This window comes from Oncorhynchus mykiss, chromosome 16, assembly GCF_057628025.1.
Source record: "Oncorhynchus mykiss isolate SJ-2025 chromosome 16, ASM5762802v1, whole genome shotgun sequence".
Classification (NCBI taxonomy): domain Eukaryota; kingdom Metazoa; phylum Chordata; class Actinopteri; order Salmoniformes; family Salmonidae; genus Oncorhynchus; species Oncorhynchus mykiss.
The window spans coordinates 46,641,689-46,667,976 of record NC_143037.1 but is presented as its reverse complement, the minus strand read 5'-3'; the positions used below and the strand labels follow the sequence as shown (position 1 = coordinate 46,667,976).

Here is a 26,288-nt window from a genome sequence, read left to right as displayed (position 1 = left end):
GGGATGAGTTGGACCGATGAGTGAATGAAAAGCAGCCAACAAGTGCCCAGCATATGTGGGAACTCCTTCAAGACTGTGGAAAAGCATTCCTCAGAAGCTGGTTGAGAGAATGCCAAGAGTGTGCAAAGCTGTCATCAAGGTAAAGGGTGGCTACTTTGAAGAATCTAAAATATATTTTGATTTGTTTAACACTTTTTTATTTACTACATGATTCCATATGTGTTATTTCATCATTTTGATGTCTTCACTATTATTATACAATCTAGAAACCCTTGAATTAGTCGGTGTGTCCAAACTTTTGACTGGTACTGCATGTTAATATTTTTTGCTGATGCAGGCTTGTCTTCTGTGACTTAGTCATAAGTCTGGGTGTACAGATAAGAGCCGTTTGGGTGCGACCGCAGTATGTGGCATCCTGTTTCCACAATCTACAGGAACTTAGCTGTGTGGAAACATGCGGGAATTGTTGATCTTGTTGAAATTGTTGAAATACTCAATTTTTGCAAATCTTATAATAAAGTTGTTGTTTGGAAGAATCTGCAGTCTCTCTTCCTATATAATTTCTACCATACCCTGTAGAACAATAATACAAAAGACACAATAGTGAACAAAAGCTCTGGTCCTTTTGTTAGTGCTACAAAGGAACTCTTAGTAACTTCTGACCAACTCCCTCCGCTTAAACTCGAGCCAAGAACTGACCCTCTCCATCCGCAAAGGATGCAGCATTCAGCGGCTTGGCCTCTATTGGTTGACCTGACATGTCATGATTGTTTGTTTGTTTTTTGCTTATAAAGCGCTTTGAGATGTCTATCCTGAAAAGCGCTATAGAAGTTTAACACATTCATATGATTATTTTATTATTAAGAGATCATAGCAAACAAATCCTATGACCTGGAGACCGCTATCTGATTTCCCTTGTCTGAACACATACATTTCCCTAATCCAAACAGTATATATCCCCATTGGCTCTGGCCCAGTTTTTAAGGGCCACACCCTGTTATTCATACCAGTTTATACCTAGGCTCTTGTGACAGATGTTAAGGATTTGGTTCTGGGTGCCGAGATTAGGCTTTACCTGACAGGAGTCCTTGCCACCAAAGTGGGTCCTACCTCACATCATGTTGTCTGTGGTCCTCCAGTAGCAGGAGCAGTAGCAGTAGTAGCAATAGCAGCAGTAGGAGCGGCAGTAAGGTCTACACATCCGCAGCACAGGGGACAGGTAGTAGCTGTAGATGCGGGGTGACGCCCCAGCCGCTCACCGTACAGGTGGTGTACCCTTGGAGACCAGGGGTGTTGTCTTCTGGCAGTGCGGCAGGCTGAACGTAGGCATTGAGCTGGGCTCGCTCACTGAGCTAGAACACACACAACCATAGCAAAGGCGCACAATCAGATGCTGACCAATCAGAAGCAGGGATCAACAGGGACAGAGTGACGGTATGGATTTTAGTGTCTAGGCTGCAGTAGCATCTGAAGATGCGCAGTGAGCAGACTAACTGAAATATAAAGTACAAACAACCGTAACACCATCGATAGGTTCCGATATCTACACTAGCATACCACTTGCCCAAAGTTGTAAGTGGTATGCCTGTGTGGGTATTGAAACGACTCTAGCTCATGGTGGTGAAACATTAAAATAAAGTCTCTTACCTTGATGAGCATGATGTTGTTGCGGCTGTAGTGATAGAAAAACAAAACATTTCATTTCAATTTAGGACCAATAGAATTGTCCAAAACCCGTTCGAGATAAGATGAATCCACCCAAATATGCTATTGTGTACACTGTACACCGATATCCATCCCTCTCCCATAATTGTAGTCAGTACTCAACGGTTTCCAGCAGTGGGCAGCAGACACACACCTACTTGGGTCGGATGAGTGTGGCTCCACGGTAGTGGTCCCTGTTACGCCTGGTACTTGATAGAGTATGGCTGGACCTCCTGGCCTCTGATGATTCTCTTTGTAAGTGTCTCTGTGGATTAGAATGAGAGGACAGTTATTCATCTAAATTAGTAAACTGGTTTACACAGATTCCTACACGGGCGTACATTAAAAACCAATATGGATACACTAATTGAACAGAAGGCTGAAAAAGGAATACACGAGGCCTGATTGATGATTCTGTTCAAGGTTCTGTGGCTCTCATTAGAAAAACGATGTAAATTATGAAACCGGTGTAAACTGTATGCATTAATTACACAAAATCACTAACCAGCTGGATATTGGCAGCAACTGTACTTTAAATTGTCATACTATTATAATGTACAAACATCATGTTTTTCACTGACACCGTACCTTATGCTGTGTATATAAAAAGGAGTATACAAAACATTAGGATCAGCTTTATTGAGTTGCACCCCTATTTGCCTTCAAAACAGCCTCAATTCATCGGGGCATGGACAAGGTGTCGAAAGTGTACCTCAGGGAGGTTGGCTCATGTCGACTCCAATGCTTCCCACAGTTGTGTCAAATTGGGTGGTGGACCATTCTTGATACACACAGGAAATGTTGAGTATGAAACCTAGCAGCGTTGCAGTTCTTGACTCACTCAAAATGGTGCGCCTGGCACCTACTACCATACTCTGTTCAAATGCACTTAAATATTTTGTCTTACCCATTTACCCTCTGAATGTTACACCAACACAATTCATGTCTCAATTGTCTCAAGGCTTAAAGGGATACTTTGGGATTTTGACAATGAAGCCCTTTATCTATGTACTTCCCCAGAGTCAGATGAACTCATGAATACCATTTTTATGTCTCTGCGTGCAGTTTGAAGGAAGTTGCTAACCAGCCTTAGCGCAATGACTGGAGGTCTATGGGTATCTGCTTTGTGCTAATGCTAGTTAGCATTGGCTTACAAAACTATCTCAAACTTCCTTCATACTGGACCCCCGAGACATAACAATGGTATCCAAGAGTTCATCTGACGCCGGAGAAGTAGATAAAGGGCCTCATTTCCAAAATCCTGAAGTATCCCATTAAAAACACTTCTTTAATTAAAACCTCTACAGGATCGGTGTGCCCCCCAAGGGACGGTTGAGCTAACATAGGATAATGTGATTAGCATGAGGTTGTAAGTCATTTTAAAAAATTCTAGGACATAGACATATTTGATATGGGCAGAAAGCTTAAATTCTTGTTAATCTAACTGCACTGTTCAATTTACAGTAGCTGTTACAGTGAAATAATACCATGCTATTGTTTGAGTAGAGTGCACAATTATGAACTTGAAAATGTATTAATAAACCAATTAGGCACATTTGGTACAAACATGTACAAACATCATTGGCTCAGTCATTCAATCAGTCTAAAACTTTGCACATGCACTGCTGCCATCTAGTGGCCAAAAACTAAATTGCGCCTGGGCTGGATAATACATTATGGCCTTTCTCTTGCATTTCAAAGATTATGGTACAAAAAACAAAATATGCATGTTTTTTTCATTGTATTATCTTTTACCAGATCTAATGTGTTATATTCTCCTACATTAATTTGCACCTACATTAATTTGCATCCTGACCGGTTGCATTACCGCCTGGAATGGCAACTGCTCTGCATCTCATCGGAAGGCACTGCAGAGGCCAAGCTTCCTGACATCCTGGACCTATATACTAGGCGGTGTCAGAGGAAGGCCCAAACATTTGTCAAAGACTCCAGTCACCCAATTCATAGACTGTTCTCTCTGCTACCGCACGGCAAACGGTACCAGAGCGCCAAGTCTAGGTCCAAAAGGCTCCTTAACACCTTTTACCCCAAGCCATAAATAAGAATGCTGAACAACTAAACTAATCAAACGGGCTTGTAAGTAATATTTCACGGTAAGGTCTACACCTGTTGTATTTGGAGCATGTGACAAATACAATTTGATTTTATTTGATTTCACTGTACTGTTTTACACCTGCTGTATGTCGTGCATGTGACAACAAAACGTTGAAACTGACAATGTTAGTCTGATAATGTAAGTTGTTGTGTTGTACACTGTTCAATGGAAATGGACTACAGGGACTTCAAAGGTCATAAGAACCTTTTCTGAAAGACCTGACACCTTTGTTGATGATGGTAAGATGTCACATACAAAGGTTATTCAGGGCTGGACTTAGGCTAATCACAGCTCTTTTTGCATTAGATTTCAAATCAAATGTATTTATACAGCCCTTCTTACATCAGCTGATATTTCAAAGTGCTGTACAGAAACCCAGCCTAAAACCCCAAACAGCAAGCAATGCAGATGTAGAAGCACAGTGGCTAGGAAAATCTCCCTAGAAAGGCCAAAACTTAGGATGAAACCTAGAGAGGAACCAGGCTATGAGGGGTGGCCAGTCCTCTTCTAGCTGTGCCGGGTGGAGATTATAACAGAACATGGCCAAGATGTTCGAATGTTCATAAATGACCAGCATGGTCAAATAATAATAAGAGTGCAGCAAGTCAGCACCTCAGGAGTAAATGTCAGTTGGCTTTTCATAGCCGATCATTAAGAGTATCTCTACTTCTCCTGCTGTCTCTAGAGAGTTGAAAACAGCAGGTCTGGGACAGGTAGCACGTCCGGTGAACAGGTCAGGGTTCCATAGCCGCAGGCAGAACCGTTGAAACTGGAGCAGCAGCATGGCCAGGTGGACTGGAGACAGCAAGGAGTCATCATGCCAGGTAGTCCTGAGGCATGGTCCTGGGGCTCAGGTCTTCCGAGAGAGAGAAAGAAAGAGAGAATTAGAGAGATCATACTTAAATTTACACAGGACTAGACAGGAGAAGTACTCCAGATATAACAGACTGACCCTAGCCCCCCCGACACATTACTGCAGCATAAATACTGGAGGCTGAGACAGGAGGGGTCAGGAGACACTGTGGCCCCATCCGATGATACCCCCGGACAGAGCCAAACAGGCAGGATATAACCCCACCCACTTTGCCAAAGCACAGCCCCCACACCACTAGAGGGATATCTTCAACTACCAACTTACCATCCTGAGACAAGGCAGAGTATAGCCCACAAAGATCTCCGCCACGCACAACCCAAGGGGGGCGCCAACCTACTACAGCATGCACACAAACAGGCACACTCACGCATTCAGAAGTATTTACCTTTTTACCTGTTCTCTGCTCAAAATAATGGAGTTGATCAGGCTGTTGATTGTGGCCTGTGGAACATTGTCCCACTCCTCTTCAATGGCTGTGCGAAGTTGCTGGATATTGGGGGAAACTGGAAAACACTGCCATACATGTCAATCCAGAGCATCCCAAACATTTATTTTATTTTACCTTTATTTAACTAGGCAAGTCAGTTAAGAACAAATTCTTATTTACAATGACAGCCTAGGAACAGTGGGTTAACTGCCTTCTTCAGGGGCAGAATGAAAGATTGTCAGCCTGGGGGTTTGAACTGGCAACCTTCCAGTTACTAGTCCAACGCTCTAACCACTAGGCTACCCTGCCGCATCCCAAACATGCTCAATGGGTGACATGTCTGGTGAGTATCCAGGCCATGGAAGAACTGGGACATTTTTATATGGTCTGCATGTGGTCTGCGGTTGTGAAGCCAGTTGGACGTACTGCCAAATTCTCTTAAACAATGTTGGAGGTGACTTATGGTAGAGAAATTAACATTACATTAACGATCATGCTGTTTAATCAGATTCTTGATATGCCATACCTGTCAAGCGGATGGTTATCTTGGCAAATGACAAATGCTCACTCACAGAGATGTTAACACATTTGTGCACAACATTTGAGAGAAATAAGCTTTTTGTTTGTATGGAACATTTCTGGGATCTTTTATTTCAGCTCATGAAACATTGGACCAACACTTTACATGTTATATCTTTGTTCAGTTTATATTGGTACCCTTGACAGATGAAATGGCTCATAGGAGCAGGAGCCTACAGTATATCCTATTTCTGAAGAGTGAGGCAGCTGGATGTACAAGTACACCACCTGGACAGGACGCTAGTCTATCGTAGGGCCAAGATAACTGCCCATAAATGCTTATTGTAGCCATCAATGAGCTTGCTGCACTTTTCTACTGGAGGCTTGGCCCTCTGTTGAGCTGCAAACTGCTCCAATTCTGCAAAGTTTGAGGGGTGACTTCAACCAACTGCTGCTTTCAATGTGATTCAGACCTGCACTCAACCTAGCCACTACAGAACATACAGTATCACCATTTCTTCTTGAACCATTCCTGGGTGTTTTTAATGGGTTTGGTGTAATTGTCCTGCTGAAAGATGCATACTCTTCGACGGAGACCCAGTTGTTGGACACTAGGTCGAACATTGTCCAAAACATGAGTCCGTGAGTCCAAAACACCTTGATTTCATGATGCCTTGCACACGTTTAAGGCCCCCAGTACCAGAGGCAGCAACCCCACAGCATCATTGAACCTCCCACATGTTTGATCCAAGGGTGTTCTTTTCTTTGAATGTTTCATTTGGAACCAAATAAAACATTAAAAGAATTGTAAACCTAAGTTTCAAAAAGGAAAATAGTTTGTGCAATGTTGAAAATCCAATAAAATGGTATGGGAAACCAAAATATTATTTCAATGTCAACTGATTTTTGAAGAAATGGGGAATTATTGAATTTATATATTCGTCCACTATAGTTACAGTGTCATTGTGATAACCGTTTACATTGTTGTCTGATCCCATCTCTGATTCTATACTCCAAACCTTGATAGGAAAATTCCCAACAGACAGAAACAGTTTTGTAGGTCAATTCTAAGCCAACTCTTTTGTTACTCACAAATACACGGAGGACTGAGGAGTTGTACTATGAATATACTTGTTACAAACCAGGCCTGAGCCTCTGAATGAACAAGCCTATTGACACAAATTGACAAAACAGCATCTGACAGTTCCCTATAGCGCCCGTCACTGCTGTGACAGTAACGCAGACTAACCTCTCCATCCCTACAAAGTATGTTATTAAGCCACTCGCTATCAGTCCCTCTCCTACTTGATGGTTGTGACCAAAGACCAGTGGTGGAAAAAGTATTCAATTGTCATACCTGAGTAAAGGTAAACATATCTTAATAGAAAATGTCTCAAGTAAAAGTAAAAGATGCCCAGTAAAGTACTACTTAAGTCTACAATTATCTTGTTTTAAATGTATTTAAGTATGGTGGTGGAAAAAGTACTCAATTGTCATACTTGAGTAAAAGTAAAAAGTAAAAGTAAATGCTATACATCAAATTTCTTATATTAAGCACACAGGACGGCACAATTATTTATATTTTTCGGACACACTCAGGCATCATTTACAAACATGGTATTTGTGTTTAGTGAGTCCATCAGATCGGATTCAGTAGTGATGATGACAACGCATTATATTGATTGGTGCGTGAATTGGATCATAACGAGTACTTTTTGGTGTCAGGGAAAATGTATGGAGTAAAAAGTACATATTTTCTTTAGGAATATAGTGGAGTAAAAGTAAAAGTTGTCAAAATATAAATAGTAAGGTAAAGTACATACCCCCAAAAATGACTTAGTACTTTAAAGTATTTTTACTTAAGTACTTTACACCGCTACCAAGGACTGTGATTTACTAATGGCTGTTGAGGTGGTCCAAGGGCAGACAATGGCTCATGACTCTGCTTTATATATGGGCCTTTGTAGCACCCTGTTCCAATTATGCTCTTACGGTAAATTGGGTTTATTGAGATCGTGTTCATATTTTCCTGAAAGGAAAAGTAGAGCGTGTCACATTACTGTATATATCACATTGTTTGCAATTCAACAGCATACGTTTGCAATATTTTCCACATATTCAGAAAGGAAATAATAGAGATTTTGAAGAAAGCATTATGCTCAAGGATGTTCTTTCCTGATTGCCACTGTGTTAGTGATATCACGTTATTATATAGATACGTTGTGTGAAATGATATACAGTCATGATTCTGCATATATTTTTCCAGAAGGTTCTGTTACAGTATAAAGGATATATAGAATACTGTATGCACATGTTAGGGTGTAATCAACTTTCTAAGATTTCACATAATTTGTCCCAATGTAGATCAAGATAAACACAAAACCTTTCTCGATTAGAGTATACGTAAGAAGGAATTAACAGAGCATTTACGTTTGACCTTTTTAGATTCCGGAACTGGAATTCAGTGAGCGCATGGTCCACTGATATCTATCTGGTACAGAAACTTAAATAACAGACACCTGAGCTGGACTGTTAGGTAAATTCATCTCGATATCAAATGTTGTTACAGGTCAGGGGTCAAAACAGTGAGGTCACCGTCATCCAGACAGGTAGGATTTGGGTAAATTCCACTGAAATTCCAGTTAATTTTCTTTACAAAAAGGAACATTGGAATTTCAGTTTTACTTCTTGAATTGACAGAATGAATATGGTATTGACCCCAATTATCCATGACTCCAGGGATATGAAGATGGGGTAATGCCCTTGCACCGTGGAAAAACAGCTTTGGTCAGCACCCAGAGGATGAGCAGCGGAGGGAGGGAGCGAGGGAAGGAGCGAGGGAGGAGGTTGCTTGCTGTGTCAGACAGTGTCAGATGCAAATTTGCTGGCTGAGGGCCATTAGCTGGCTGAGGTCAGGAGGTCCACCAGGGGAAGGTGGCACTGGTGAGAGAGACAGAGAGAGGGAGACAAAGAGAGAGAGAGAAATGCAGAGAGAGAGGGTGCGTACAATGTCACTGATGAGCCCTGTCAATGCTCTGTGCTCCATTTTTAATGATGCCCTAGCCAGGCCTGTTGGGAAGATGTACTGGGCCAAGCCTGAGGCAGTACACTGCTGCGGCGCAGTCAAACGGTAGTCAGTCACTCCAGACAGTAAAGATCAATAAGAAAAGGGACAATAATGATGAAGAGCTGAGAAACCTCACTCTTCACTCTCTTTTTCATTAAGACATGAAGTCGACCCATTTCTCATACACATTGGTGGTACAGACCATTTTACATACACATTGGTGGTACAGCCCATTTCTCATTCACATTGGTAGTGCTTTAGCCGTAAAATGCTCACCAGGGGTGATCTTATGGTAAGACAGTGTATTGCATTTAGGCCCCAATTCAATCAGTTGCAGGTCAAGACAAAAAGCATAGCAGGTTGTTGCATTCATTCAGAGCGTTTATACCTACACCAGTGTGTTGAACATTTTACAAAAACACATTTACTTGAAGAACAGTGCAGATGCAAATTCTGGTAACAGAATGACGGCACAGACAGCATAAACCGTCATTTTGTTACCAAACTTTGCAGCTGCGCTGTTCTTCAAGTAAATGGATTTTTGTAAAAATGTTCAGTGGAAATTGTTAAAATTAGTCTTTGTGCAAAGAATTGTATGGTTTGTTTAACTTTGCAATCATTGGTTTTATGTTTGGCATGTATTTTAAAGTGAAAAATTTGAGTCTCAGCATCACTCTGTTTCTGTGGAAATTGCCCTTTTGTCCCTGGGAAACTAGAGAAAAACATCTCCCGAGCCCAGCAGCAATCAGCCGCCTAACATTTCTTCCTTTCTAATCATTAGAAAAGACTGAAAAGGTCACAGTACAGGTTATTCCAGGGGGTGTAGGCTTTACGCTGCTGCTTCAGTTACAGTGCATTCGGAAAGTATTCAGACCCCTTGACTTTTTCCAAATGTTGTTACATTACAGCCTTATTCGAAAATTGATGCAATTCAATGTGTTCCTCATCAATCTACACACAATACCCCATAAGGACAAAGTGAAAACATGTTTGTTTTTTTATGTTTGCAAATGTATTACAAATAAAAAACAGAAATACCTTAAGTATTCAGACCCTTTGCTATGAGACTCGAAATTGTGCTCCAATTTCCATTGATCATCCTTGAGATGTTTCTCCTGTGGTAAATTCAATTGATTGGACATGATTTGGAGAGGCACACCTGTCTATAGAAGGTCCCACAGTTGACAGTGCATGTCAGAGCAAAAACCAAGCCATTGAGGTTGAAGGAATTATCCGTAGAGCTCCGAGACAGGATTGTGTGGAGGCACAGATCTGGGGAAGGGTACCAAAACATTACGGCAGCTTTGAAGGTCCCCAAGAACACAGTGGCATCCATCATTCCTAGAGCCTGGCCAAACTGAGCAATCGGGGGAGAAGGGCCTTGGTTAAGGAGGTGACCAAGGACCTGATGGTCACTCTGACAGAGCTCCAGTTCCTCTGTGGCGATGGGAGAACCTTCCAACAGGACATCGATCCTAAGCACACAGCCAAGACAACGCAGGAGTGGCTTCAGTCTCTGAAGGTCCTTGAGTCGCCCAGCCAGAGTCCAGTCTTGAACCTGATCGAACATCTCTGGAGAGATCTGACAATAGCTGTGTAGTGAAGCTCCACATCCAACCTGACAGAGCTTGAGAGGATCTGCAGAGAAGAATGGTAGAATCTCCCCAAATACAGGTGTGCCAAGCTTTTAGCGTCATACCCAAGACGTCTCGAGGCTGTAATCGCTGTCAAAGGTACTTCAACAAAGTACTAAGTAAAGGGTCTGAATACTTATGTAAATCTGATATTTACGTTTTAATTTTTTTAAATAAATGTGCAAACATTTCTATAAACCTTTTTTTGCTTTCATTATGGGGTATTGTGTGTAGCTTGATAAAAAACAAAACAATTGAATTCATTTTAGAATAAGGCTGTAATGTAAACAAAATGTGGAAAAAGTCAAAGGGTCTGAATACTTTGCGAATGCACTGTATATATTGTTTCAGGACGACAGGGTGGCCATGGAAACGGACATCGGAACTAAGAAACCTGAGAATACTGTTGAGTTCCTAGATCCCTTCACCTTTAGATTGGATTAGTGTAGCACAGGTCAAGGTGAACGTCTCTGTCTGGTCTGGCCTCTCCTTTGTTTCAGCATGGACCTGCCTTCAGTTTTACTATGTATACTTCTGGAACTCCTTGCTGTGAGCTGTAAGCAAATGTTTCATTTCCTATTTTCTGGTTAATTTACTGTTGTTGTACGTGGCTGTGCTTGGATGACTAGTCCATTGAATGCTGATTTTATGATTGAATGTGAAAAGACAAAGGTAAAAAATGTAGAAAGGATTATAGTAGAATTTGCTCATTGTGGTCATGATATCGGAAACTTTTAACAGTTTTTCTATGTTCTGTATTTCTTGTTTCTGATGTCATAGTCCCAAGGGGTATATCTTTTTGCCAATTATTTGTCACTGTCATTTTTTATCTAGAGATGATTATTGCTACAGTTGATTTGTTTGTAATTAGGAATCCTAATTTAGAAATGAAATCACGTTGACAGTTATGGCTGAGGTCCAAAGTGGGAAGAGTCATTTATCGAAAATGTCAGGCTCACTCTCATCTGAAAAGGCAAGTTATGATGTCTGACTTATTTGTCTGACCAAACAATTATTGACGAGCTACTTTTCCACCCAAACACTCATGAGGTGATTTTCTTCTCGTACTATTTGTAGCTTCTTTAACAGATGCTCAATAATGCATTTGTACTCTAGCAACTGTTTTCACACATCAATTACAGGAAAGAGGCGATGTATGTATCAAAGTTCAAACGTGCATTTCAGTTATACCTTTGGATTGAAAAACTATGGAAGCAACGCATGTTTATTAAGCCATGGAACTTAAAATCAATGTCGTTTCAGATTTGTGTCTTCAAACACATGCTCTCTGTGCCTTATAGTTCTTGTTCATTATGTGTTAGTTCCACAGGTCTTAGTTCCATAGACTTACGTATGTCATGAACGTGCTAGTTCTCATACTGTGGTAGACAGGACATAGTCATTGTCCATTTCAAGCACATACTGTACCAGAATAAGGGTGCAGTCTATGCAGCTTGGCATTTACTGAGATGACTCCTGTACTGGAGGCAGCTCTGCGGAGTGTTCACTAGCTGGCAGAGCCACAAAGTCATCAAATCTGATTTTTAACTCTAACCTTAACACTGACCTTAACCACACTGCTATCCCTAATGCCTAACCCTAACCTTAAATGATGGCCAAAAGCACATTTTTGTTTCCATGAATTTTTGACAACATAGCCAATTCTGACTTTGCAGCTCGCCCATTGCATTTATATTTGACGTTTTAATAATTTATTAGACGCTCTTCTCCAGAGTATTCGTCTTAAGATAGTTAGATGGGACAACCACATACCATCTAGCGGAAACCGCTCAGTTCTGCCTCCAGGGCAAGACTCGTGACAATGAACGTTAATGTGCAGTTCGTGCTGGGTCATATTGTATAGGGTTACCTTTCCTGCTGCTTCTTACACGGAACTGTCTAATTATAGAGTGGGACAGGATCAATATCCAGAAACGTAATGGAGCATTGGCTTTCATTCCATAGAGAGATCTCAGTTCCTGTCTGGTCTCTACCCACTGGGCACAGACGTCATTTCAACTTCTAGTTTTAATTTGCATTTGGTTGAGTCGTCAACTAACGTGAATTCAACGTGAAATCAACAACAAATGTCACCATGTCCTTGGATTTAGGTTGAAACTCCCTTATGTTGATGATTTTTGCAAATCCAATCCGTTTTTTTGACGTTGATTCAACGTTGATTTCTTTAGTTGAAATGACGTGGAAACAATGTTGTTTCAACCAGTTTTTGCCCAGTGGGTGGTGCTCAAACCTGGGTTTTCTGTGCCTTAACTTTATTAAATACATACTGTACCTAGACTGTGTGTCCTAGACAATTTCCCCTTCTAGGACAATACAAAAAGACAACATGTGGCAAGTATGATGCAGATAAACTTTAGTTAATGTAGTACATAGACCTTAGTTCACCCTGCTAAAATAAAGTTTATTGTATCCTATCCTATTCTATCTTACATGATGAGTAAACAGACAACAGTAAAATAAGGGATATTACAGTCTTCGCAATATGCTTTATATGTATAGATATACACAGAAACAGCACAAGCAAAACAAAGCATGTCATGGAAAATAATATCCAATACAGGTCAAATTCAATATTGTCCCCCAAAACATGTTACCAACATGAGAGGCTACACTCTATAATGGCCTCAGTGAAATGTGATTGATATTGACTCTGTGCACGCCTGAGATTGGATTTTATTGATCTGTACAGCATCTGTGCCATAAAACCTTATGATGTTGTCTTTATGAGGTGTGTGCTGCCACAGTAACTGTTACAACCATATGTGATTGTGTTGTGTACTATATCCTTATGTTTTTTATTTTTTATATCACAGGCCAGGAGCTGATACAAGGGCGCATAGTGGGGGGATATGCCCCTGCACCCCATTCCATCAAATACATTGTATCAATACAGTCAACTAGAGGACAACACTTTTGTGGAGGATCCTTGATAAATACATACTGGGTGCTCACAGCAGCACATTGTACTATAGGGTAAGTTCATTTTCATGCCCCCCCGCGTACAGTGTGTATGTCGCAAGCACAAACCTGATCTACCTTGACAAAATTAACCAGGTCAGATAGGAAATAGATATAGTACACAGCATTACTCACTCTGTACCTTAGTATTGATGGGAAATGATGCAGCTACGGTGGCCTCAAAAGTACACTATGCAGGAACTGGGAAACAATATAATAGACTCATTGACACAGGGCAGCTCGACTTGACATCCATAAGAGTGTGTTTGTATGTGCGCATGTGGTGTGTGAGTGTGGTGTGTGTGCAAGCGTGCACGTGCGGGCATGAGTGTGTCTGTGGGTGTGTGTAAGTCAAGTCCATTAGCAGGTCCATGGAGAGGTATCAGATTGTCCCAGCTGAAACGTATCAAGGCTGAGAGCAAGTGCCTGAAAGCGATAGGGGCACCAAGCTCACAATAAGAGGTTTTGTGCCGTGATTCTGTGGCACAGCAAACTGACTCAAGCATCCCAGGGCCCAGAGGCTAATCGACATACTTACATACGGTTACCAAAACACAGAAGCTTTTGTTCGGGAAAGTGAATTTACACATTAACCCAAAAGGCAAGATTTATGTCTGTACATTTTTGAAAAATGTCTGCACTGTTGAAAAATGTTGAAACGAAATGGATAACAACTTTGCATGGGACACAACAGGATTTGTGACAGCTGTGAAAAATGAATATGTGCAAGCTACAGTAACAATGACTGCTATATTATGAAAAAAATGGCTTACTAATCAGGTAATTGACTAGTTGGTTTATGTTGCAATAGAGAGAGATAATAATGGTGTCTTTTTGTAGGCACTAATGGAGGCTAACTCCGCTATGGCTCGTTGGGAAAAGATTATGGGGAAATTATTATTTTTTTTGTAGGGTTTTGGATACATGCTGAAAATAAGGTCTGTGGTAAAACTAACTGTCAGAGAAATGGAACTACAACTAGCTAAAGCTAAATCAATCAATTATTATTTTTTTTTTCTCGACGCTAGCTAGCTAACTTTACTAGCTAAAGGTGGAAGTAAAAAACTCTGTAGCACATTGCACATTAACGTTCTCTTTTACTTTAAACACAATTACCTTTTCATGCTAATACACGTTATTTAGCTCAAGCAAACTAACATTATTGTTATCCATATTATTTGCTGTAGCTAGTGCCAATATCTCTTCTCCCATCTTATTTCCCACCTTTTATTCTGATTTCAGCAATACGATTCCCTGGCACGAGAGCTCTCAATAACATTTCATTGGATCTCCAAACTGTCCATCAAATTTCAGCTATGTTATGTGATTTGCTGACACAAAGCAGATGCAATGAAAAGTCATTAAGAGCCCTTCTGTCAGATAATCATATCGCTGAAATCGGAAGGGTCAGAAGAAGGGTTGCAGGGGCTTCCCGGGTGGCGCAGTGGCCAAGGGTGCTGTGCTGCAGAGACCCTGGGTTCGCGCCAGGCTCTGTCGTAACCGGCCGCGACCGGGAGGTCCGTGGGGCGACGCACAATTGGCCTAGCGTCGTCCGGGTTAGGGATATCTTTGTCTCATCGCGCACCAGTGACTCCTGTGGCGGGCCGGGCGCAGTGCACGCTAACCAAGGTTGCCAGGTGCGCGGTGTTTCCTCCGACACATTGGTGCGCTGGGTTGGATGCGCGCTGTGTTAAGAAGCAGTGCGGCTTGGTTGGGTTGTGTATCGGAGGACGCATGACTTTCAACCGTCGTCTCTCCCGAGCCCGTACGTGAGTTCTAGCAATGAGACATGATAGTAGCTACTAAAAACAATTGGATACCACGAAAAAGGGGTACAATTTAAAAAAAAAAAATGAATTTAATGAGTTAGCCACAATGCTAATGCCTAGGAATGCTAGATCACGTCCAGCTAGTTGTTTACCCCTGGCTGAATGCGGAGCGCAACATCAGGAAGTAGCATTAGCTACTCCAGCATGGTGATGGGAAATGGTGTTTCAAAAAGAAAGTATGCATATTTTCATAATTTTCTTCCCGCTTTCTCGCCATTAAATTGAGTTAAGGAGGAAATTGATGCCTTTACAGCCTGAATGGACATGAACAGTCATTAACACCCATTATAACCGGTTTTATAACATCTCATACTGTGACTCATAAAATTGCACCCAGAAGAAGTCTTCACATGGGATTTATGGTGTCACGTGATTGATGGCTTTGTCCATTCATATATATAGTCATTGGAAAAGTGTTACCCTAGTCATTGGAAAAGTGTTACCCAACTATGTTGGTTGAGCTACAGTTATGCACTGGTGAATGAAAAATAATTATACTGCTGAACAGTCATTCCCTCCAGTTTGTCAGCACATACAATAAGGCCTACTGTGTGTATCCATGGTTGGCTCTGCATTAACTTGGAAGTAATACAAATATGTATCTTTCCTTTACAGGGTGGAACAAATTATGATAGTAGCAGGAGACTATTCAGTAAGCATGTATGAAGGGACTGAACAGTTCTTCATACCCCAGCTCTTAATACCCCACCCCCAGTACAACAAGATTACGAACAACGCAGATATTATGCTTATCAAGGTAAAAGAGAGGAAGAAATACTGGTGATATCTGTAGTATCTAGGTAGGCTATGTAGTATACTATATCAATTGTACCACCCTTTGGCTTAATGACAGCTTTGCACATGCTTGGCATTCTCTCAACCAGCTTCACCTGGAATGCTTTTCCAACAGTCTTGAAGGAGTTCCCACATATGCTGAGCACGTGTTTGCTGCTTTTCCTTCACTATGCGGTCCAACTCATCCCAAACCATCTCAATTGGGTTGAGGTCGGGTGATTGTGGAGGCCAGGTCATCTGATGCAGCACTCCATCACTCTCCTTCTTGGTCAAATAGCCCTTACACAGTCTGGAGGTGTGTTGGGTCAGTGTCCTGTTTAAAAACAAATGATATTCCCACTAAGCACAAACCAGATGGGATGGCATATCATTGCAGAATGCTGTGGTAGCCTTGCTGGTTAAGTGTGCCTTGAATTCTAAATAAATCATTGACAGTGTCACCAGAAAAGCACCCCCACACCATCACACCTCCTCCTCCATGCTTCACGGTGGGAAACACACATGCAGAGATCATCTGTTCACCTGCTCCGCGTCTCACAAACACACAATGGTTGGAACCAAAAATCTCAAATGTGGACTCATTATACCAAAGGACAGATTTCCACCGGTCTAATGTCCATTGCTCATGTTTCTTGGCCCAAGCAAGTCTTTTCTTATTATTGGTGTCCTTTAGTAGTGGATTCTTTGCAGCAATTCGACCATGAAGACCTGATTCACGCAGTCTCCTCTGAACAGTTTATGTTGAGATGTGTCTGTTACTTGAACTCTGTGAAGTATTTATTTGGGCTGGTAACTCTAATGAACTTATCCTCCAGCAGAGGTAACTCTGGGTCTTCCTTTCCTGTGGTGGTCCTCCTGAGAGCCAGTTTCATCATGGTTTTTGCAACTGCACTTGAAGAAAGATTCAATTTTCTTGAAATGTTCTGGATTGACTGACCTTCATGTCTTTTAATTAAGGTAATGATGGACTGTCATTTCTCTTTGCTTATTTGAGCTGTTCTTGGCATAATATGGATTTGGTCTTTTACCAAATAGGGCTATCTTCTGTATTCCACCCTTACCTTGTCACAACACAACTGATTGGCTCAAATGCATTAAGAGGAAATAAATTCCACAAATGAACTTTTAACAAGGCACACCTTGTTAATTGACATGTATTCCAGGTTACTACCTCATGAAACTGGTTGAGAGAATGCCAAGAGTGTGCAAAGCTGCCATCAAGGCAAAGGGTGGCTATTTTGAAGAATCTAAAATATATTTTGATTTGTTTTTTTGGTTACTACATGATTCCATATGTGTTATTTCATAGTTTTGATGTCTGCACTATTATTCTACAACGTAGAAAAAAGTAAAAATAAAGAAAAACCCTTGAATGAGTAGGTGTGTCCAAACTTTTGACTGGTACTGTACTTTTTCACTCAAGGCTTAGTTAAATGTCATCATTAGGTGTTTAATTACTCTTTGAAGGCCTTGGTAAAGGACAGAAAGTTTTTTCTTCAAACCTAACCTGACCCACATTTCCAGTGTCTGTCTCCATCTCTTTTCAGCTGAAAGCTCCAGTGTACCTGAATAGCTATGTGTCCATCGCTCCGCTGCCCCGCCAGAGTGCCTCGGTGGCAGAGGGGCGGTTGTGCAGGGTGTCAGGCTGGGGGTTCACCAGCTCTAGTGGGGGACAGATACCCTCCTCCCTGCGCACAGTCAAACTTCCCATCATCTCCACAGCCAAATGCAACAGCAGTGAGTCTTTCAATGGGAACATCACATCCAACATGATCTGTGCAGGCTACAGCGCTGGCAGACAGGATGCGTGTAAGGTAGGACCCACGCTATAGTTACTAGGATAGGGTTTTACGATTTCTAGTGCTATGGGTCGGATTATACCTAATACTAGACTAAAAAGCATGTTTAATACATATTTCCCATTGAGCATGGCTATTAGTCGAGGGAGTAGGTTTAAGCTTGGTCCGTCAAACATGCCTTGAATCTTTAGGATATCTAGAAAAATCGAATTTGGCATCCAAATATTGATTGCCATTGCACACGGTATAGAAGAGTTTGTGTCTCTAAACTCCAGGCTTTTGTCTGTCTGTTGTTTCAGGGAGATTCTGGGGGCCCACTGGTGTGTGAAGGTCGGATCTATGGCGTGGTTTCCTGGGGGATGGGCTGTGCCGATGCCAAGTACCCAGGAGTCTACACTGCTGTGTCAAAGTATCGCAGGTGGATAGACCGGATCATGTTCAGCTACTACGGACGCTGCAGCAAGTATTAGAATCAAGTGTTTCTGTCTGAAACACTACCCTTATCTTGAACTTGGAAACATTTCAGAGAGCTTGATGTGAAACACGTCCAATATTGGGGATAAAAAGTCTCCCAGTGTCATGTAGCTTTTCATTACTTTTACTTTTTTATAAAACATCGATAGAAACATGGACCATTCCCAACATGTTCTTGCAGTACAGTATGTTGCTACTTGTAGTCCCCTAGCAATGCTATTCCACAAAGCAACATGACGAACAACTGATAAAATATGAATCATGTCAACAATAAAACATTTATTTAACAAGAGATGTAATGCCAAGTTAACATGGTTTAGTTTATATGAACACCAGTGTTATCAACCAGACACAAATGCATAGAGCATAAACTTGAATGAAGCAACTTCAAGTCTGAGAGGTGAGTGCATGTATATTTAGACTACATAGAATAGTTAAATAATTGTGAATTTGTGAGTGTGTTATAAAAAACCGAAGTGAACTGTATGTTTTCCTTGTTTTATATAATGCATCACTACCAATTCAAGGTGGACTGGTTTTATTTTCACAATTTGTATTGCAAGTATGTCATCCAGATTTAATTGAGGGATCAAATTCTGGACAGGCATATTTACAACAAAAAAAATAGTAGAGTTGTTATCAACTTCCAAAGTTCCTGAACAAATATCCCAGCTGTACCCATAATTGTATTTATTTATTTTACCCTTATTTTACCAGGTAAGTTGACTGAGAACACATTCTCATTTAGCAACAAACTCTGGGAAAGTTACAGGGGAGAGGAATGAGCCAATTAGATGCTGGGGATGATTAGGTGGACATGATGATATGAGGGCCAGATTGGAAATGTAGCCAGGACACCAGGGTTAACACCCCTACTCTTGTCTGCTCATTGGTGACGTTCATCATCAAATCTGCTTGTATGCTGATGATGTTTTGATATTCATCTCTAGCCCTGAGACTTCTTGTTAATACTGTTGAATTACTCCGTGAATTCTCAGGCTACAAAATTAATTTAACTAAATCAGAGGCTATGCCACTTGGTTGTCTTCCCTCTGTACCTATTACCTTTCCCCCCTTTCCTTTTAAATGTTCCCCCTCAGGTTTTACATATTTGGGTATAGTTGTAACTCCTAAATTCCAGCAAATGTTCAAAGCCAATTTTGTTCCCCTATTCGATACAATAAGACAGGATCTGGAGCGTTGGAACTCTCTTCCGATTTCATGGTTGGATAGAAAACCCGCTTGAAAATTAACATTTGACCTGGACTACTTTACCCAATCCAAACGATCCTAGTCTTACTTTACAATGAGGTAATAAACTATTTAAGTGGCTGGTTAAGTTCCTTCATATGGAGTAAACACAAGCCAAGACTTGACAATATTGCAGCTGCCAGGTTCTACGGGTGGCTTGGATCTTCCCAATATTAGGTTTTATCAGTGGTGTGCCCACTTCTGTTATATTTCTGACTGGATCACAAATGATGACTCATATATTTGGTTAGATATTGAGACTTCTTTTTCAAAATACCCCCTGCAGGATATTTTATTTTTTAGAAGGTTAAAGCCTGTAAAAGATAACTGCAATAATCCCATTACACTTAACACACTCAAAGCATGAAGGTCAGTTCAATGTTTTTTGGGAAGGTCCAAACTAACCTCTGCTCTTACCCCAATTCTTAACAACCCAGATTTTCTACCAGGATTGCTGGATGCTGGCTTTAACATTTCGCTTAATAAGGGCATAGGCAGACTAAATGTTTTATTCGCTAATAAAAATGTAATTTAATTTGAGCAGATGGTTGAGAAATATTGACTTCCAAAGCAGGACTTTTTCTACTTTCTACAACCAGGACATTATCATTTGAAGAGCACCACCTTAATTGGCAACCCTGATGTGTCTGTCATTGAAATTATGCTTTTTTTCTGACAAAGGGAAATGTCTGTACGTTTATTTTATGATGCTTTGAGGTCCTTTTCTACTGTTGACACACAGAGGGTCAAGCAAGTGTGGGAGAAAGAATTGTCTGTTACTATTGACGAGGAGATGTGGGAGGACATTAGGAGATACATGTATGCAAAAACAATATCTATCTGTAGTTGTACTAGAGCAATCCATTTAAGAATAATACACAGATTGCATATATCCCCAAATCGCAAAACATCTTTTTTACAGTAGATTCTATTAAGGATTGGCATAAGATACTATTTGAATGGGTGCCATTGGATTATCTGACATGTACTGTACATTCAATTCTAAAACAGATCAGTTCTACAAAAGTGTGGGAACCTTATTTAAATGACCTAGAACCTAATTTATCAGCTAGTATGCTTGCATAATAGCTTACCTGTTGCTGGACTACACTGTACCACACTGTACTACACTGTAACAAATGTGTTAGACCTGATTCCTTTATTTAAACTGAGCTTTTGTGTTTACTTTCTGTCTGTATGTTAATTTAATATATATATTATTTTATTTGTTATTCTTGTTTTATCTTTGTTACTGTATCTCTTAATATGTGAGAAAATTGTGATATTCAAATACAAATTACAAAAAAAGAAACCACCCCTACTCTTATGATAATTGCCATGGGATCTTTAAGGACCACAGAGAGTCAGGACACCCGTTTAACATCCCATCTGAAAGACAGCACCTTACACAGGGCAATGTCCCAAATCACTGCCCTGGGGAATTGGGATATTTTTTTTAGGCCAGAGGAAAGAATGCCTCCTACTGGCCCTCCTCTTCCAGCGGCATCTGGTCTCCCACCCAGGGACCGACCAGGCCCAACCCTGCTTAGCTTCAGAGGCAAACCAGCAGTGGGACGCAGGGTGGTATTGGGACGCAGGGTGAGTTAATTACAGAAATAAAATCCAGTGGAACATAGCTACCCAGCTCGTTAGGGAGGTGCATCAATCTTCATTACTTGTTTTCTGAGATACAACAGCGTCCTTATGTAGCAAACCATGTGATTCAAAATTAAGTCTGCAGTTGCTCAACAGCACGACTGCACTAATTTCTGTCTCAAACACTTGGACAGTAGCCCTCATCTATACGTCATCCGGCTATCACGGCCACTCTGTTTGCTTGAGGTCACCATCTTTAATAATATGGTTGTAGATGGTGCTCTTTGCTTGATGAATTACCTCAAGACTGGCGTAGAACCCTAATGAAGTATGCATAGAGTCAGGCCCGGCTCTGCTCTGCAATTTCTTCTAATGTAATGACTAAGACTTTGATTGATTCCCTCACCCTGCCTGGCGGAAGTGTAAACACTGGGATTCCAGGAAGGACCCACCTGCCTCTCCTAGAGACTGCCTTAACACCTTGGAGAATATATACAGAATCGAGCGACTCCTGATAGCGCTAGGCGTATCACAACAGAATGAATAGTTGATAGCCTGCTTAACGCGCCTCTCTGGTTTCACTGCTGTTGGCCAGGAGTCATATAATATGATTGACATGTTTCTTGGCCTTTTTAAAACTTTGCAAGTGGTTACATTAAGAGTGGTTACCATTGTGCCGCTGCCATCTTTAGAATGTCATCTGACATTTGACTATTTTAGTTTGCCATACATACATTAACCTCAAATAAATTTGGAAAAGTTTTTGTTGTGTTTGTTCGTTGAATAAAGAGTATTGTAGGCTATCGATTCTGGCACAGACAAACAAGCAATCCCAGGGGAAAGGGCTTCGTGACTGCGAAGACAAAGCTTGTTATATAGTTTGGGGAATTAACATGGACTTCCATAAACTAGGCCAGGCAGCAATATCCATATTTCCATAACTGATGTGTTGGATGATTTTTTTTACATTACATCCTATGGGAGAGATTTGTGACATACACTATATTTACAAAAGTATGTGGACACCCCTTCAAATTAATGGATTTGGCTATTTCAGCCACACCCCACACCCACAGCCATGCAATCTTCGTAGACAAACATTGGCAGTAGAAAGGCCTTCCTGAAGAGCTCAGTGACTTTGAATGTGGCATTGTTATGGGTTGCCACCTTTCCAACAAGTCAGTTTGTCAAATTTCTGCCATGCTAGAGCTTACCCGGTCAACTGTAAGTGCTGTTATTGTGAAGTGGAAATGTCTAGGAACGACATCGGCTCAACCCGAGAAGTGGTAGGCCACACAAGCTCACAGAATGGGACAACTGAATGCTGAAGTACGTAGCTCGTAAAATGGTCTGTCCTTTGTTGCAACACTAACTATCGAGTTCCAAACTGCCTCTGGAAGCAACGTCAGCACAAAAACTGTTTGTCGGGGCTTCATGAAATGGATTTCCATGGCCCAGCAGCCGCACACAAGCCCAAGATCACTTTGCGCAATGCCAAGCGTGGTGTAAAGCTCAGCAGTGAAAATGCATTCTCTTGAGTGATGAACCCCGCTTCACCATCTGGTAGTCAGACTAACAAATCTGGGTTCGACAGATGCCAGGAGAACGCATAGTGCCAACTGTAAAGTTTGGTGGAGAGCCTCCCGAGTGGCGCAGCGGTCTAAGGCACTGAATTGCAATGCTTGAGGCTTCACATCAGCCCCGGGTTCGAGCCCAGGCTGTGTCACATCCGGCCATGACGGGAGACCGATGAGACGGTGCACAATTGGCCCATCGTCATCCTAGTTAGGGGAGGGTTTGGCTGGAATGTCCTTGTCCCATTGCGCTCTAGTGACTCCTTGTGGTAGGCTGGGTGCCTGCAAGCTGATGCAGTTGTTCTGTGTTTCCTCCAACACATTGGTGTGGCTGGCTTCCGGGTTAAACAAGCAGTGCGGCTTGGCAGGGTCGTGTTTCGGAGGACGCATGGTCCTGACATTTGACTCTCCTGAGTCTGTACATGGGTTGCAGTGATGGGACAAGACTGTAACTTCCAATTGGGGAGAAAAAGTGGTAAAAGTACAAACAACATCAAAGTTTAAAGGAGAAATAATGGTCTGGGGCTGTTATTCATGATTCATGCGCCTTAGTTCCAGAAAAATCTTGTCGAGATTGGTGTGGAACAATTTACACAGAGTCCTGACCTCAACCCATCGAACATCTTTGGGATGATTTGGAAAGCCGACCCCGAGCCAGGCCTAATCGCCCAACATCACTGCCTGACCAAACTAATGCTCTTGTGGCTGAATGGAAGCAAGTCTCTGCAGCAATGGAGGTTGTGGAGGTTGTTAAAGGTTGGAGGTAGTCAATGGAGGTAGTGGAGGTTGTTAAAGCAGCAAAGGGAAGACAAACTCCATATTCATGCCCATGATTTTGGAATCGGATGTTGGACCACATACTTTTGGTACTGTATATATATATTATTATATACAGTACCAGTCAAACGTTTGGGCACACCTACTCATATCAGGGTTTTTCTTAATTTTATAATTTCATAGAATGTAGAATAATAGTGAAGACATCTAAACTATGAAATAACATATATGGAATCATGTAGTAACCCACAAAAATGGTTAAACAAATCAAAATAAATGTTATATTTGAGAATCTTCAAAGTAGCCACTCTTTGCCTTGATGACAGCTTTGCACACTCTTGGCATTCGGCTTCATGGGGAAGGCTTTTCCAACAGTCTTGAAGGAGTTCCCACATATGCTGAGCACGTGTTGGCTGCTTTTCCTTCACTCTGCGGTCCAACACATCCCAAACCATCTCAATTTTTGTCTTTCGGATGGGACATTAAACGGGTGTCCTGACTCTCTGAGGTCCTTAAAGATCCCATGGCACTTATCGTAAGAGTAGGGGTGTTAACCCCGGTGTCCTGGCTAAATTCCCAATCTGGCCCCCAAACCATGATGGTCACCGAAGAATCCCAAGTTTACAATTGGCTCATTCATCCCCCTCCTCTCCCCTGTAACTATTCCCCAGGTCGTTGCTGTAAATGAGAACTTGTTCTCAGTCAACTTACCTGGTAAAATAATGGATAAATAAAATAAAATAAATAAAAGCTTCACATGGAATGCTTTTCCAACAGTCTTGAAGGAGTTCCCACATATGCTGAGCACGTGTTGGCTGCTTTTCCTTCACTCATCGGTCCAACTCTTCCAAAACCATCTCAATTGGCTTGAGGTTGAGTGATTATGGAGGCCAGGTCATCTGATGCAGCACTCCATCACTCTCCTTCTTGGTCAAATATCCCTTACATAGCCTGGAGGTGTGTTTTGGGTCATTTACTTGTTGAAAAACAAATGATAGTTCCACTAAGCGCAAACGAGACGGGATGGCGTATTGCTGCAGAATGCTGTGGGAGCCATGCTGGCTAAGTGTGCCTTGAATTCGAAATTCGAAAGTCCGTGACAGTGTCACCAGCAAAGCACCCCCACTCCATCACACCACCTCCTCCATGCTTCATGGTGGGAACCACACATGCAGAGATCATCCGTTCACACACTCTGCGTCTCAAAAAGACATGGACATTTTTTGTGAAGAATCAACAACAAGTGGGACACAATCATGAAGTGGAACGACATTTATTGGATATTTTAAAACTTTTTTAACAAATCAAAAACTGAAAAATTGGGCGTGCAAAATTATTCAGCCCCCTTAAGTTAATACTTTGTAGCGCCACCTTTTGCTGCGATTACAGCTGTAAGTCGCTTGGGGTATGTCTCTATCAGTTTTGCACATCGAGAGACTGACATTTTTTTCCCCTTCCTCCTTGCAAAACAGCTCGAGCTCAGTGAGGTTGGATGGAGAGCATTTGTGAACAGCAGTTTTCAGTTCTTTCCACAGATTCTCGATTGGATTCAGGTCTGGACTTTGACTTGGCCATTCTAACACCTGGATATGTTTATTTTTGAACCATTCCATTGTAGATTTTGCTTTATGTTTTGCATCATTGTCTTGTTGGAAGACAAATCTCCGTCCCAGTCTCAGGTCTTTTGCAGACTCCATCAGGTTTTCTTCCAGAATGGTCTTGTATTTGGCTCCATCCATCTTCCCATCAATTTTAACCATTTTCCCTGTCCCTGCTGAAGAAAAGCAGGCCCAAACCATGATGCTGCCACCACCATGTTTGACAGTGGGGATGGTGTGGTCAGGGTGATGAGCTGTGTTGCTTTTACGCCAAACATAACGTTTTGCATTGTTGCCAAAAAGTTCAATTTAGCTTTCATCTGACCAGAGCACCTTCTTCCACATGTTTGGTGTGTCTCCCAGGTGGCTTGTGGCAAACTTTAAATGACACTTTTTATGGATATCTTTAAGAAATGGCTTTCTTCTTGCCACTCTTCCATAAAGGCCAGATTTGTGCAATATACGACTGATTGTTGTCCTATGGACAGAGTCTCCCACCTCAGCTGTAGATCTCTGCAGTTCATCCAGAGTGATCATGGGCCTCTTGGCTGCATCTCTGACCAGTCTTCTCCTTGTATGAGCTGAAAGTTTAGATGGACGGCCAGGTCTTGGTAGATTTGCAGTGGTCTGATACTCCTTCCATTTCAATATTATTGCTTGCACAGTGCTCCTTGGGATGTTTAAAGCTTGGGAAATCTTTTCTCTGCGCTTTTGACGGACCTCTGAGACTATCACAGTGCAGGTGCATTTATACGGAGACTTGATTACAAACAGGTGGATTGTATTTATCATCATTAGTCATTTAGGTCAACATTGGATCATTCAGAGATCCTCACTGAACTTCTGGAGAGAGTTTGCTGCACTGAAAGTAAAGGGGCTGAATAACTTTGCACGCCCAATTTTTCAGTTTTTGATTTGTTAAAAAAGTTTGAAAAATCCAATAAATGTCGTTCCACTTCATGATTGTGTCCCACTTGTTGTTGATTCTTCACAAAAAAATACAGTTTTATATCTTTATGTTTGAAGCCTGAAATGTGGCAAAAGGTCGCAAAGTTCAAGGGGGCCGAATATTTTCGCAAGGCACTGTAAAGGCAAAAAAAGGCCATGGTGGCGAAGTAAATACAATATAGCAAGTAAAACACTGGAATGGTAGATTTGCAGTGGATGAAAGTGCAAAGTAGAGATAGAAATAATGGGGTATAAAGGAGCAAAATAAATACAGTAGGGGGAGAGGTAGTTGTTTGGGCTACATTATAGATGGGCTATGTACAGGTG

The 26,288-nt window shown here is 41.5% G+C and overlaps 1 protein-coding gene across 1 annotated transcript; it reads left to right on the top strand.

The window, feature by feature from the left end:
* Positions 1-10,842: 10,842 nt before the first annotated feature.
* On the top strand, positions 10,843-18,504 carry LOC110491066 (trypsin). Its single transcript, XM_090202915.1, has 5 exons — positions 10,843-10,897; positions 13,176-13,335; positions 15,765-15,906; positions 17,492-17,758; positions 18,043-18,504. The coding sequence occupies exons 1-5, from the start codon at positions 10,843-10,845 to the stop codon at positions 18,211-18,213; spliced, it is 795 nt and encodes a 264-aa protein (XP_090059041.1). The 3' UTR covers positions 18,214-18,504.
* Positions 18,505-26,288: the final 7,784 nt, after the last annotated feature.